The following is a 16690-nucleotide window of genomic DNA, read 5'->3' on the forward strand; positions in this document are numbered from 1 at the left end:
AAATATCCACAGAAAATTGCTTGTATGTCTTTTATAGTTTTAAATATTTTTTATTTGACTTCTTATGATTTCTGAACAGACCAATACTTACCTATTGATAGGATATTTTTGAAGGAAGGAACAATACCTTATTTACTTCCATTTCCCATTATAACTTCTATATATTATGTGTGCATTAATTCTTTTCTAAAAATAAATGCATGTATCTATGGTAACCCTAGGACTAAATAGGCTATGTTAATAGTCTATGTTAATGCCTTTTTTGGTTATTATATAGAATTTATTTTCTTTCCTCTTTTCCAAATTGTGCATTTAATATCAGAGATCCAGACTTGGTCTGGAAATGCTCACTAGAAGGGGCAGATCCTTAAAGTCAGGGGAAAAGGACGAGCCATCATCACCATCAATGAGACATAGACACTAGTATGTGTGTATTGGGTGTATGAGTGGGTGATTATGACATGAAGACTCACAAAGAATTGAAGAGAGGAAGAAAGAAAAATGCTATCTCATTTTCAGAAAGGTAGACAGGGAAAACTGGAAAGTAGATAAATTACATGTGTAAACATATAGACCTTATTGTAGAACTAAATTTATTTTGATATTGATCTCTAGGGAAGAAGATGAAATAAACTTTCCAAATAGCCTTTTACTTTCTTTTTTCTTAGTTTGCCTAAGAATAAGATACCTTAATGTTTGACATTTTTATTACTTCTATACATTTTTATTTCTGATTTAGGTATACTAATTTAAGAAACCCAGGGCTTTTATTTTCCCCTATAAGCAAGAAGTTAATATTGGTACATACTCAATATTCAACAGGAAAAAAATGGGAGTGCCTTACCTGCTTTGGCAAAACCTGTTCCATCAAAATATGTTCCTTTCTGAGCATTAGCAAAACATGTTCCAACATGGAAGCTGGAGGTTGGCTGTTCGAGGTCAGCGGGGGCCTCCACCATCTGAAAATTCCTGATGCAGCCATCAATGCTGTAGGTCACCTAAATATTCAGGTCAGAAAAAAACAAATATCAGGTTTTACCAGATCTTTGCCTTTATATGGAACTCAGCAATTTGTGGGGATGCTGTGTGCTTGCAATCATTGGCCAGTTGTCTTAAGGTAGCCCCCAAACTACCTGGAGCTGTACTATCACCCCAAGCTCCCCTCAAAAAGTGCAGAGAATCCTGTGCTGTGCTTTTCCACTAGGATTTATCTTTCCTGTGTCTAGATTGTTCTGATATTCTAAATAGTGTACACTGTGTCTCTAATGTGACCTCTGGTTTGCAGAACTATGTGCTCCATGTGAATATCATAACTTTTAATTAGTCTCTTATGCTGGATCTGGTCCAAGATGGTGTGATGTAGGAAGATCCTGAACTCACTTCCGTGGACCCACTAAATCTATAACTGCTTATGAAGCAATTCCTCCCGTAGAAGAATCGAAGGCTGACCGCATAGCACAACGAAAGGTAAAGAGAATGGCAAGAGACATAGCAATGAAGGGAACCTCTACCCCTAACACTATGAATAGCTGTGGTGAGGGATAGTGCTGAGGGACTGAGAACAGATTCCTCTACAGAAAAAGAGCAACTAGTACCTAAAAGGTTCAGCTCCAGAATGCTGCCAAATGGCTGGGGAGCTGCTGGAACTCTCTGGGTCAGTGGTCTGGTCTAGTGAGAGCCATAGTTTATGTTCCCCTCTACCCTTTTTTAAAATTTTTAAAAGAATTTATCTACTTATTTGACAGAGTGAGATATGGAGGGAAAGGAAGAAGCAGGCTTCCCACCGAGCAGGGAGCCTGATGTGGGGCTTGATCCCAGCACCCTGAAGGCGGATGCTTAACAACTGAGCCACCCCAGTGCTCCTGTTCCCCTTCCATGTTGATAGCATGGAGGACAGCAGGAGCCTCCATGAAGCCCCAGGCCCATAAATTACACCAGCTCCAGCTGTCCCACCGAGACGACCCCAGGGTAATACACACCTGGTCAGTGCTACCACTGGTCAGTGCTCCCTCTAGCTCCAGCAGTCAAACCAAGATTACACAGGAGCAAAGCATATTGAAACACTCCAGGCCTGTACTACCTCAGCTCCAGATGGCATGCTAGGGCACCCCCAGCACAGACCACTCCAAGATCTTCTGACTGATGCCTGACTGAGCACCCCCAGGGTGCTCCCTGCACTGAGTGCCCCAGGAACCACCAGGCCATGCTTGGCTCACTTCCAGCTGTTCCACCAGCGGACCCCCCCATGGGGAGCACCCCAGGACTCTCCAGCCTGTATCCAACTTCAGCTCTAGCCACCCTAGGACGGCCCCCTCTGCAGAAAGTCCCCCAGCTTATACCTGCTTTAGCTGTCCTGCCAGGGTGTCCTCAGCACAGAGAGCCCTGGGAACTCCTGGATCGTACATACTTTGGCTTCAGTTGTCCTATCAGAATAGGAACCTCAGGACCACCCCAGCACATACCCAGTTCAGCTCCAGCACAGAGTGCCTTGTGACCCCTAAGCCCATGCCAGCCAGCAAGAGTCACCAGGAACACACAGTCTGCACAGGGGATGACCATACATAAGACCATTCCTTACAATTTAGGAGAAGTAGCTGTTCTGAAACACAAAGTCAAGCAAAATGGGGAAAAAGAAATATGTTCCAAACAAAAGAACAAGGCAAAACTTCAGAAAAAGAACTACATGAAATAGAGATAAGCAAGATGCCTAATGAAGAGTTTTAACTAATGATTGTAAAGATACTCACTGGACTGGAGAGAAGAGTGGAGAAGAACTCAGTGAAAACTTCAACAGAGATGGAAAATATAAAAAGGACCAAATCAATTTTGAAGAATATAATAACTGAAATGAAAAATACATTAGAGGGATTAACAGGAGATAAACAGAGGCAGAAGAGCAGATCAGTAATTTGGAAGATGGTAATGGAAAACACCTAGGCTAACAGAAAAAAGGAAAAAGAATTTTTAAAAAATAGGATAGGTTAAGGATCTCTTGGACGACATTAAGCAAATAAACATTTGCATTATAGGGGTGGCAGAAAGCTTCCTTAACCAAGGAAAGGAAATAGACTTCCAGGTTCTAGAAACACAGATAGTTCTAAACAATAATTAAAATGCCAGAGATTAAAGATAAAGAGAGAATTTTTAAGAGGAGCAAGAGAGAAGCAAAATTATGTACTAGAAAAATCTTATGGGTCTTATCTGCTGATTTTTTAGTAGAAATTTTGCAAGCTAGAAGGGAGTGACATGATATATTCAAAGTGTGGAAAGAAAAATAAAACTTATAACTTATAATAATACTCTACCCAGCAAGATTATCATTCAGAATTGAAGGAGAGAAAAAAGAGTTCATCATCACTGAAGTGGCCTTGTAAGAAACGTTAAATGGACTTCTTTGAAGGGTAAGGGCATAATTAGATGTAAGAAAACTATGAATAAAAACAGGTAAAATATGACAGCATAGACATAAAGTGTGGAGGAGGGAGTAAATATTTTCCTTTAGAATGTGTTTGACTTTAAATGGTGATCAATAGAGACTGTTATGTACTTGAATATTACATGTGACCCTCATGGTAACCACAAACCCCAAACATATAATAGATACACAAAAATATAAAGAGAAAGCCAGCCATGACACTACAAAGAGTCGTCAACAACAAAGAGTGCAATAGAAGAAAGAAATAGAGAACTATGGAAACAATGAGAAAGCAATTAACAAAATGGCATTAAGTACATATTTAATTATGTTAATATAAATGACCTAAATGCTCCAATCAAAAGACAGAGAGTGGCAAAATGGGTAAAAAAAAGCAAGACCCATTATTTGTTTTATACAAGACACTCACTTCAGACCTAGAAACACTTACAGACTGAAAGTGAAGAGATGGAAAGAGCTATATGGTGCAAATAGAAGAGGAAAAAAAAGCCAGGGCAGGGGTATCTATAATTAAACAATACAGACTTTAAAACAAAGACTAACAGGAGACAAAGAAGGACATCACACAATGATAAGGGATCAACCCAGCAAAAGGATATAACAATTGTAAATATATATATTCACCCAATATCATAGCATCTAAGTACATAAAGCAGATATTAACAGACATAAAAGGAGAATTGACAGCAATACAATAATAGCAGGAGATTTTCATACCCCACTTATATCAACAAATACATCATCCAGGATGAAAATAGGGAAATAGTGTCTTTGAAGGACATACTAGATCAGATGGACATAACAAATATACACAGAACATTCCATCTCAAAACAACAGAATACACACTCTCTTTAAGAGCAAATGAAATATTCTCTAGGATAGATCACATGTTATGCCACAAAATATGATTGGAGACTGACATCATTTGCATCTTTTCTGGTCACATGGTATAAAGCTAAAAAAACGTCACAAGAAAAAAATTGAAAAAAAAAATGTGGACACTAAACAGCTTGCAACTAAACAACCATCAGGTTACTGAAGGTATTAAAAATGAAAATGAAGGGGTGCCTGGGTGGCTCAGTGGGTTAAGCCTCTGCCTTTGGCTCAGGTCATGATCCCAGGTTCCTGGGATCGAGCCCCACATCGGGCTCTCTGTTTCAGCAGGGAGCCTGCTTCCCCCTCTCTCTCTGCCTGCCTTTCTGCTTACTTGTGATCTCTGTCAAATAAATAAATAAAAAATCTTAAAAAAAAAAAAAGAAAATGAAAATACAATGGACACAGCAAAATCAGTTCTAAGGGGGAAATTTATAGCAATTGATAGGCCTACCTCACGAAAAATAATCTCAAGTAAAAAATCTAACCTTATGTATAAAATAACTAGATAAAGAACAAATAAGAACAAAAGTGAAGAGAAGAAAGGAAGTGATAAAGATCTGAGCAGGAATAAATGAAAGAGACAAAACAATAGAAAAGATCATGGGGTGCCTGGGTGTCTCAGTCAGTTAAGTATCTGCCTTCTGCTCAGGTCATAATCCCAGGGTCCTGGGATAAAGCCCTGCATCAGGCTCCTTACTCAGCAGGGAGTCTACTTCTCTCCCTCTCCCTACCTGTTGCTCCCCCTGCTTGTGCTCTCTCTGCCAAATAAATAAATAAAATCTTAAAAAAAAAAAATCAATGAAACCAAGAGCTGATTTTTTTGAAAAGGTAAATAAAACTGATAAACCTTTAACTGGACTCACCAAGAAAAAAAGAGTACCTAAATAAAATCAGAAATGAGACAGAACAATTGATACCACAGAAATACAGAGGATTATAAGAGACTACTATGAAAAATTATATGCAAACACATTGGACAATTTAGAGAAATGGGCAAATTCTGAGAAGTAGACAATCTTCCAAAACTGAATTAAGAAGAAACAGACAATCTGGAGAGACCAATTGCTAGTAAGAAAATTGAATGTGTAATCAAAAGCTACCAACAAACAAAGTCTTAGACCAGGTGGCTTCGCAGGTGAATACTACCAAACATTTAAAGGAGAGTTAATATAATATACAGAAGATATATAATTAATATATAATTCCTCTCAAACTATTCTAAATAGTAGAAGAGGAAGGAACATTTTCAAATACATTCTATGAGGCCAGCATTACCAGACAAATACCTAAACCAGACAAATATGCCACAGAAAAAAGGAGAACTATAGGCCAATTATCTCTGATGAACATAAAAGCAAAAAATCCTCAACAAAACATTAACAATCCACATTTCATGGCATATTAAAAATACAATCAAATAGGACTTATTCTAGGGATGCAAGAGTGGTTCAAAACCATTCAAAAACCAACATATACTACCTTTAACACAATGGAGAATAAAAATCATTTAATCCTCTCAATAGATGCAGAAAAAACACTTGATAAAATTCAACATCTGTTAATAAAAACTCTTAACAAGGTGGGTTAGGAGGGAACATACCTCAACATAACATAATAAAGGTCATATATGAAAAACCCAGAATTAAGGTACATAGGGTGAAAAACTGAGAGCTTTTCTCTAAGATCAGGTTCAAGACCAGGATGTCCATTCTTGACACTTTTATTCGACATAGTACTGAGTATCCTAGCCACTGCAATCAGGCAAGAAATAAAAGGTGTCCAAATTGGTAAGGAAGAAGTTAAACTGTTAAACTGTCATTACTTGCAAATCACATCCCATAAAAAAAACAAAAAAAACAAAAACAAACAAACAAACAAAAAAACCCAAACCCTTAAAGACTCAGCCAAAAAAATTATTAGAAGAAATGAATACAGTAAAATTACAAGATACAAAATTAATACCCAGAGATTAATTGCATTTTTATATACTAATAAAAAAGTAGCAGAAAGAGAATTTAGAAAATAATTCCACTTACAACTGCAATAAAAAGAATAAAATACCTAGGAATAAACTTAACTGATGAGGTAAAAGACCTGTACTCTAAAAACTGTAATGCACTGATAAAAGAAACTAAAGATGACACAAACAAATGGAAAGATATTCTGTGTTCATGGATTGAAGAATTAACACTGTTAAATAAATACTGTTAAAGTATCTACAGATTCAAGGCAATCCCTGTCACTTTTCACAAAAGTAGGACAAATAATACTAAAAATTTACTGTATGGGACCACAAAAGACTCCAAATAGCCAAAGCATTCTTAAGAAGGAAGAACAAAGCTGTAGGTACCAATTCTAGATTTCAAGGATACTACAAAATTTTAGTAATCAGAGCAGTATGACACTGGCACAAAAGTAGACACATAGTTCAATGGAAAAGAACAGAGATTCCAGAAATAATCCCACACTTATATGGTCATTTAATCTAAAACAAGCAAGAATATACCATGGGGAAAAAAACTGCCTCTTTAAAAAGGTTACTGGGAAAGCTGGACAGCAACATGTAAAAGAATGAGACTGGACCACATAACACCATACACATGAATATACTTCAAATGGATTAAAGACCTCAGTGTGAGACCTGAAACCATATAACACCTAGAAGCAGTAATTTCTCTGACATCAGCCACTGCAGTATCTTTCTAGATATGTCTCCTTAAGCAAGGGAAACAAAAACAAAAATAAACTATTAGGACTACACCAAAATAAAAAGCTTTTGCACAGCAAAGGAAACCATCAAGAAAATGACAAGGCAACCTATTGAATGGGTGAAGATACTTGTAAATGATATAGCCAATAAGGGGTTTATATCCAAAATGTATCAAGAATTTATGCAACTCAACACCAAGAATAATCCAATTAAAAATGGGCAGAGGATATGGGTAGATAGTCTTCCAAAGAAGACATACAGATGGCAAGCACACACACTATGTTTTTTGCAGAATTATTTACAACTGCCAAGACAGGAAAGCAAGCTAAGTCTATTATAGATGAATAAAGAAGATGGTATTTAAATATAATGGAATATTACTGAGCCATAAAAAGAACGAGATCTTGCCATTTATGCAACATGGATGGAGCCAGAGGGTACTATCTAAAAGAAATAAAGTAGAGAAAACAAATATCATATGATTTCACTTATATGTAAGATCTAAAAAGAAACAAAGAACCCAAAACAAATAAATGAATGAACAAACAAAAAGCAGAAACAGACTCGTAATAATAGAGAACAAATTGATGGTTGCCAGAGGGGTGGAGGTTGGAGGATGGGCAAAATGTGTGAAGAAGAGCAGAAAGTATAGACTTCCATAAATGGAATGAAGAAGTCATGGGAATAAAAGGTATGGCATAGGGAATATAGTCAATGATATCACAATAGCGTTGTATAGTGCCAGATGGTTCTATACTTGTTGGGAGCATAGCATAATGCATAAATTTGTCGAAATACATGTGTACCTGAAACTAATGTAACATTATGTGTCAACTATACAATTAAATAAAATTTTAATTAGCCCCATATGTTTCTATTAATAGTTTAGTAACCTTACTAAATATACATTTTGTCATAATCTAATTTCCAATTCCATTTGGGAAGGAGCATTAAGTTCGGCTTAGTGCTTCTTCCTTAGGAAAATCTAATGAAAACAGTGAACTCTTTTCTAAGAAAAAGCACATGCACTTAGAGCTTGTAAGTTTGCATGAAGCATTTAGAGTTTAAGGGCCATAAAAATAATGCAATCATACTGTGCTCCACTCTATTTCATCTGGTTTTAGGGACACATGATAATCACTCTTGCCACTCTCCAGAGACTCTTATTTTGATAGGCCTGGGTAGCATATCCAAAAAGTAAGAAAGGAACATATTCCTGATTACCCACAAGGGGAGCCAAAGGCTGAGAATTACAACTATGATGAACAGAGGTCTTTGATGAAGAACAGTGCTGCATTATCACATGATCTGAGTATAGAAATGTAATACATTTCTTTTTAATATATTCTCCAAAAACACTGATTCCCCTTTGTTTCTTAAAATCATGCTCTCCAAAGGAAACCAGGACACATAGTCCGACAAAACACATTGTGAACACTGGTTTATAACATGTGAACTTTAAATTTTGAATCCTGTACTGTACTCTAAACACTGCAGTGCAATACTGGACAAATGCAGTTTAAGTAACCGCATCTCTCAATATTTGTGAAATCTCTAGTCCTGAAACAATATTATCATCATTATCTTCCTTGTTTTCTAGTGTTTCTATATGCTTTGTACTCCTCCAAACACTTTCAGTGTAATACCCCATTTAATCTTTAGAGTAACCTTGTTTGTTTGGTACTATTATCCTAGTTTACAAAAGAAGGAACTGTGTCAAAGGAAGATTAAATAACTTGCTGCAGACCACACAGCTAGTTAATAATTAAGTAGGTGTTCAAACCTAGGGTCCACACTCTTTGGTGATATTACCTCTCCTAGTCAAATCTGTCTAGGAAACCTGTCACTTCTCCGAAAAGACGATTTCCTATTCACCTCTAAGTGGTCAGGGGCCAATATGATCTAATAATTGAACATACATACATGACCCAAGTAGTTATTTAATCCACACACACACAATGAATAAATTAGACTCTTACTGGACCAATTCTTCGGGTAGTGTAATTGATGGGTAGCCCACCAACATACAGCATTCCCACAACATCCAGGATATCCGCTTTCTTGGGGCTGACAGTTCTGTTGGAGGCATCATCCACATAAATAATTCCTTCTTGTTTAATTCGCACGATCTTAATCTACAAAAAGAAGAGGAGTCCTTAAAGCCAATCATGGATAAATTTCAATTATGCAGAGTGTAAATGTAGGAACTTTTTGGATCTTTGTCAGGGGAAAAAAAAATGAAAGAATTTACTAAGTACCCAATATGTGTGAAAACCATAAGTGAAATTAAACCAGTTTTTACAGACTATTCCATACTCTGTCTTTTCCATGACTACCATCTCCAAAAGGGTACAAAATCATCCTGGGTGAGTTTTAGATTAAAGACTTTTTGAGAGGTTGCCAAGGGAGCCCATGTATCAGGAGGCATGCGTGTTGCCAGGAGCCTTGCCGATTGGGAGCCCTGTCTTGAATTAAGTGGGTTGCAAAAATCATGTCTGGTTTTAAACATGCATTCGTTTGAGCGAAGCCTGCTCTCCGCCCCCCCCCGCCCCATACAATTTCAGACCTGCTACATCCCTCTGTCTTAATAGGCACTTCTCCCTCAGAATGGAAGGAGCACATCAAGGCTGCACAGCCGTTTCCACAGCAGTCTCGATCAGTACAAAGGGAGGGAGGAAGATGGCCAGCTCCCTGATGCTGAAATTTCAGTAGTGGGGTGAATTCTCTTTGGGTGCAGGGCAAAATCGGGGCTGTCAAGACTGGCTTGGGTGTAAAAAAAAAAAAAACAAAACTTGAATCTGAGTTTAGGGAAAGGAAAGGGTGACCCAGTCTAATGCTGGAGTACAACAATGGTTTAAAATGAATCTACATCAGGCTTAGAATAATTAAGACCTCATTTTACATTTACCTATTCTGGTTTGGGAAGCAATTGTTAAAAAACAAATCTTCGAAAATAAATCCCTCCTTTCTTAATCCCACAGGCATTGTGGACCAACAATATGTCAGTTTTTCAAGTGTCCTGTTTATTCTATTAGCCAGAGAGGAGAATGAGCCTTAATGAGAGCTCCTTCATGAAGATCTGTATTTGCCACTTATAAGTTCCCAGACAAACAGGAAGATTCCGTTTCTTATTTCCAAGATAACAAGTTGATTGACTTTCCATTTTTATTGTATTTTTTCAGGTTCTCTGCCTTTCTATAGGATATGCCAAGGCACAGTATGTTAATATATAAAATCCACCACCTAATAATATCAAACTCTCAAAATTAAACATTTCATTGGTCTGCCGAGGGAAGCTTTACTGAATAGGCGATCACAGGTGCAGAAAGAAATTCTGAGTTTTCGTTTTCATCAGGCAGTATATTATCTATTTGCAGTCATGCCAAAGAGGACAGTAAGCTGGCAGATGAGCCTTCTGTGCCCATAATAGTACCGGTTTCTGGGTGTAAGGCCAGTGTTTCAAAAGTTGTTCCAAATGGCTATTGGTGGAAATGCAGCCCTAGAGCCCTTTAAACCTGATCCAGCAGATTTTCAGACTCTTGGTTTTCACAGACCAGTATGGGGTATGATGGGGGAGGGGAACCCAAGTATTAGTGCCCATTTTTGTTTACCAGCTTTTAAGTTTGTCAAATATTATTTCACAAAAGAGAGGCAATTTTAGCACCTCAAAAGGAAGAAAATGTAATCTCGGAGTAAATATTACTCCTTTACATGGAAGACATAGAGCTTTAAGATTAACATGCTCCATCGTCTCCCATTTCTCACTGAGAGTAGCAAAAATGTCTTCAACGACCTGGCCATGGCGGGGTGGGGTGGGGTGGGGGTGGGGGTGTGTGCTGCGGTGGAGAGGGACAGATGTTTGGGAACCACAGCTGTATAGCAATAATGGCATCTTGTGGTACCATGATGAAGCCTGTGAGTGACTGAACATAAACCTGTCCAGGTCCGATTACACTTCCCAAGGTTGGGCTGTTGTCTGTGCACCAGCTTTATTTTTAGCCTCAGCAGCATAAGAGTAGCATCGGAGTCAGGATCGGCCCTGGCAAAATTGTATCTGCACCAGGGGAATGCCAAAGGATGCCACCCAGCTTCCCCCTCAGGGGACACTGCTGACCTCCCATGGGCTATTATTACCTTGTGCCACTGACCATCGTTGATTTTGGTGGGGATCATGGTGTTGGTGTCCCCACTTCCCAAGTCATAACTGAAATAGGGAAATCCATTTCTCAGCTGAACGGTAGCAAAATCCGCGTGATTGATCCGAGCCATATAAAAAAGCAGGCCAGATTCAGCTTCAGTTCGCACTTCAAACTCGATTGTGAGGCTGGGAAATGAAAGCGTGCAAAATGAAACAGAGAAACAAAAGCATTCTTATTCTGAGATTAAGTTGCCTCCGTGGGTGAATTTTCATAAAGGCCAGTAAAACGTTCTCTGAGAGGAGGACTTTCCAGGTGATTTCCAAATCCACTTTTTCTGCTGATTTCCAAAACCGAGCTCCTTGGGCTCAGGCCAATAGAATTGGATTCTCTACTGTACTCTGTGAATTAAAAGGCTTACCGCGTTAATGAAAACGCATAGTTGATTAAAACTTGAATCAGCGCATATTCTCAGTCCTTGCGTTTATCAGTTCTTTCCCAATATCTCGGAAGAATACATACCGATTTTTAACTTTGGTGTCATCAAAGGCAATTGCAATGTGGCTATTTCTTGAAAGCCCAAACTGCTTGCTCCCTATCAAAAGAGCTGGTTCTGATTCTGTTCCACAAGGACCCTGCAAAATTACCCAGGAGAGAAAGAGGAGATTATGGACTCCGCTCTTTAAAAATTTAATCCTGTTATCTAAGTGTTTCTTCTATTTTCGCTTAATGTTCTTGTGTAATCTTACTGAAGCTCCTTAAGAGGAAAACTGGTCTCTTACATATCTCGGTACTTTACTACATAGTAGGCAGTTCCTGTGAAATGTTCAGTGAGTGGGAATCCATCTTCTTATACTGCGCCCTTGACTTGCCAAATCAATGTGCCCCAAAATATTTATGAAACAGTTCATGTTTTCATTACCCTCTAAGGGGGAAAAAAAAAAAAACTGTTGATGTTTATGAAAAAAACTGGAATTTCTTTTTCAGGTTTACTTTACTTACGAAGAGTTATACTCTTCGAAGATGGGATGGGGAAAATGACAAACTAGCCACCAAATTAGAAGAGGAGAAAAATGTGCTCCTTCTGGCCCTCCCCATTTCTCTCTCCCACTGTATTACTTTTTCTCGAAAATTATCACTCTACTAGAAGGCTTCCATGAATTTAGACTTTCAAGATGGTGTATCTAAACTTGCAAGTCAGGCCGTTCGGGCCCTGAGCCAGTTGCTAGGCAACCCAGTACATTTTTAATGTAACCTACCATATACCATTTCAACTGTCACTGTTCAAAGATCCACTTCCTGGGGTTCTTAGGAGGGAGAGCTTGGCGCAGGGCTGGCTTACTTGGTTTAATGCTCTGCTGTCACCATCTTGAGTTTCTTAATACTTTTTTGAAAAAGGGGCCCTGTATTTTCATTTTGCTCCCGGCCCTGCAAATGACATAGCCAGTCCTGGTTGTTTGGACTGTCTTTGGCCAGCATTACCCTTAGCTCAGTAGATAATCAAGGCTCCTCAAATGACTGAAGTTGTAATTCCTTCCTCTGTTCTCTGTTTTGACAAAAGCACTTGAAGTACAGGCTGCTTCTGCAGGCTTTGAGAACACGCCGTACATGAGAAAATAAATAACCTGCATACTCTCAAACAACACATCTGTTTTTAAGATCTGCACTTAATAGCTCAGAATGGGCCAGTGCCCCAGTGAGCGCTGACTCAGCAGAGGTTCCCAAACCGCCCAAGGCAGGCTTTTGATGCAGAATGTTCTCAAATAGAAGATGAGATGAATCATCAGTGCACAGGACATTCTTACTTGATGAGGAAAGGCCTTGCTCTCTTTTCTCTGGAGCTTAGTCAGACGGAGCACTCTGCCACAGCAGGTAAAAGGCTTTAAGTGTTTGAAATGCTATAAAATTGGTCTTCATGGAAGTATTTCCCTTCTTGCTTCCCCAGGAGATGGTCAGTTATAAAGAGCAGACTGTGGTAGAAATTCACACGGATATGCAAAAACCCAGTGGGTAGATCAGGAAAATGCTATTTATTCACACAGCTGAATGGCCTCTCTTGGAATCAACATGTGGCCCCTTTCTTATTACACTGCCTGTAAAAAGAGCCCAAATGGAAAGGCTTTGGTAGCTTAATGTCTCAGCTGGCAATGATGTCATTAATAGAATTGGGATCATTTATCAACCTCTTACCCTATTTCCTGGCACCCACATTAGTGGCCTGAAATCTCTAAGAGAATCCTCCCTGCTGTGAGTCCCTCCGGAGCAAAATTTGGCTAAAACATCTCTAACCTGTCAGCTCTGAAATCTGGGAAATTGGAAAGGTCAGTGGATGCTGAGGAATTAGGGAACCATGACATGTGGCTGAAAAGAAAGCCACCAGCAGGTTGTTATTGTTAAGCGTTGTGGTCACCTGTCTTGTTACTACATATAAATATTAATAGAACTTTTCTAATAGAATTTTTAATGATCCAGGTGGAATTACAGAGATTAGGTATTTTATTGGCAGTAGCTGTAGGTCATGGAGAACTTTGGTCTTTATGTATTTTGGGCTCTGAGGCCCCAACGCCACGAGAAGCTTGCTTGCTGATGGGCTGGACAGAGATTTCCAACATAGGTCCTGAGCCGATCAGCAGTTTTCTGTCACAACCTGTCAGATCTTCAAGAGGCTGACGACTCTACTTACATTATTTTAGGAAAATCTTTGATGAGGAAAGACTTTGTGAGGTTAAGAAGCACTACATAACATGGCCACTGGAAATTGAGGAAAAAGCCTACCTCCCTGAGGGGCCCCAGCCTCATTTTTTGTAACAATTAGACCTTGAGCAGCAGGTAGAAGTGGTGGCTAAAAAAACAGTGTCCTCAGACCGTCCAGTGTTGTGGAAGAGAGTGGTAACAAACGGGTCACTCTATTCAGTAACCTCGAAGTTTAAATCCTATATGCTAAGTCCATTGTATGTTAAGGACACCCAAATTGAGGTTTTCTATCAATTTGCAATAGGATGAATATTAAGGATATTTCTTGAATAAATCATCTATCACCTTCCTTCATAAAATACGCAGTTGGAAGAGGACTGAGAAATGCTAGGAGAGGAGAATTTTGTACGTATGCATTTTTGGATTTAAATGGGAAGACCATTTCCCAGCCTCATTTCTGGTCATGTTTTTGGTGCAGGTGTAGCCCTCTCCTCTCACTTGGTTAAAGACAAAAAGGACTGGATCTTGCCTGCTCTGCCTCACTTTCCCCAGGGTGAGTCTGAAATCAGGCCTGACTTGGGACACAGACCCCTGTGGTTTGCCTGGGGCTACTTTCCCCCCTACTCCCTAGTGCCCCTCACAAGGTCCAGCTGCTCCTCCTGCTGCTCAAGCATCTTTTTCTCCCCTCTAATATCTTAAAGGGAATTTGTAAGATGGAACAGAAAGTGCCCTGTGCTTTGCACACGAATAAGGTGATCTTATTTTTTCAATCTGCTTCTTAGCAAAATCCAAGCTAAGGAAGAGGGATATGAGAAGAGGGTCTTCTTCTTCTCTCTCTCTTTTTTTTTTTTTTTAAAGATTTTATTTATTTATTTGACAGGCAGAGATCACAAGTAGGCAGAGAGGCAGGCAGAGAGAGAGGGAGGAGGAAGCAGGCTCCCTGCTGAGCAGAGAGCCAGATGCAGGGCTTGATCCCAGGACCCTGAGATCATGACTTGAGCCGAAGACAGAGGCTTTAACCCACTGAGCCACCCAGGCGCCCCAAGAAGAGGGGTCTTCTAATGAGATAATTCCAAGGAAAATTTTTGTTTTTTAAATTTTTAAAAAGATTTTATATGTTTATTTAAGAGAGTGCAAGCACAGGGAGGGAGAGGGACAAGCAGACTCTCTGGTAAACAAGAGTCTTTGTGGGGGGGGCATGCCTCAATCTCACCACCCCAAGATCACCAGCTGAGCCAAAAATCAAGAGTCTGATGCTTAACCAACTGAGCCAAGCAGGTGCCCTTCCAAGGAAGATTTTAGAAAGAATGATGGTTGCAAGACAAATTCCTCCTTCAAGCTAATGTGAGCTTGAGGGAAGGCATCATCTCTATGGAGGTGATACTTTACCTGCATTATTTTGGAAACAGTTGTCTTTGAAATGTATTAAAACAACAATAAAAAAAAAAAAATCACAGGCTCATCAATCTCAAGACGTTACAATCTTGCCACCTTGTGGCGACTCTTTGAAGCACTGCTAGTGCATAAGGGGAAAAATGTGATCTGGAGGACCTGGTGTGTTGCTTGTCCCAGGACAAGTTGTGGGCAGATGGGAAGTGCTGGGGGATGGAGGCGGGGTCTGATGGTGGCAGTGCGCGCGTGCTGATCAGAGCAGTGACATAGTGGGAGAGGGAATCCGCACGTAGGCAAATGGATAACAGTGAAAACTTTTTCACTCCATGTCAGGTCAAAATAAAGCAGTGGTCATTTCCAACTGCTGTTTGTTGGCTGATATTTGGACATGAGTTACTGGCGTCAGGGTAGCCTGTGGCTGGTAGGCAAGCGTTCCTTGAGTTCAGATTGGTGAGAACAGGGATTTAAATTGCATTTATCAAAACTGGCATCTTTGTTCTTGAAAGCAACGAGTGATGAATGATCATAAAAACTGCATCATTTTCTTCTTTCACGAGTCAGTAATCCCTCTAACAAATGTGGACTAAAATCACATCTGAGATGTTGGAGGTTTCTTTGTGATGTTCCTTTTTATGGATGAATACTAAGTGGAAGACACTTTCTACAGCACTGACTTTAATGTTCTGAAATATAAAATCCCTGCTCAAGCTGTTTATTGAGAAAGTGAATTATGTTACCACCCTGCATGCGAGCTCTTCTGGTAAATATTGGGCATTTGCAGTAATCCTTACACATGAACACCCGAACAGAGATTTCTTGTGGTATGGAAAATAGGGGTTTTCCCTTTAAATACGTATCAGTATCCAACTGATTCATCCTTTGGCATGGACTGTGCTTAGCTTTTAAAGTTGTAGTATTAAAGCTGTTAGAGAAATAGCTTTCCTTTGGTCTATTCTTTCCTTCTCTGCTGCTTCTTTCCCTCAACTCTCCAATGCCGTTCACAGCAACAACTCTTCATGGCTATTTTTAGTGTTCACATTTCAGATATCAAGGTTCAAAATTCAACTTTCCAATGAGCATCAAGTAAAAAAATAGAGCCAGTTCACCGTATACATCCGCATGGGCCATGCTGGCTCTAAAGACTTGGTCTAAACACCATATACATCTGCAGGTGGTGACTGTAGACGTCTACAGTCCTCTCTAACCACACCCACCATCCTCCCTGAGAAATCTCCACAAATACAATATGTAGGCATATTTAATGCAGCTCTAAATGGGCCAAGGAAGAAGAGACAGCATAAAGGAAAGACGGGCTACCACACTATCAAATGAGATAAGGTACATACAACGTCGTCTGATGAATGACATTCTGGCATATATTATGATGGGGCTGACATGGTCCATTTCACAGGGCGGGGCTTTCTCAGGGAACTCTGAAAGGGCGC

General features: G+C 39.5%; 1 protein-coding gene across 5 annotated transcripts in view; it reads right to left on the reverse strand.

The window, feature by feature from the left end:
• LAMA2 (laminin subunit alpha 2) overlaps nucleotides 1–16690 on the reverse strand; it is a 637158-nt gene that overhangs the window by 11328 nt on the left and 609140 nt on the right. For all 5 annotated transcript variants that reach the window (XM_045066381.1, XM_045066380.1, XM_045066378.1 and 2 more), the window contains 4 exons: nucleotides 11682–11794; nucleotides 11158–11347; nucleotides 9003–9158; nucleotides 845–998 (listed from right to left, as the gene is read on the reverse strand). In XM_045066381.1, the coding sequence (XP_044922316.1) occupies nucleotides 845–998; nucleotides 9003–9158; nucleotides 11158–11347; nucleotides 11682–11794 (613 nt within the window). The remainder of the gene's footprint in view (nucleotides 1–844; nucleotides 999–9002; nucleotides 9159–11157; nucleotides 11348–11681; nucleotides 11795–16690) is intronic.

The sequence above is a fragment of the Mustela putorius genome, unplaced genomic scaffold, assembly GCF_011764305.1.
Source record: "Mustela putorius furo isolate JIRA1106 unplaced genomic scaffold, ASM1176430v1.1 tig00003863_pilon_pilon_pilon, whole genome shotgun sequence".
NCBI classification, from domain to species: Eukaryota; Metazoa; Chordata; class Mammalia; order Carnivora; family Mustelidae; genus Mustela; species Mustela putorius.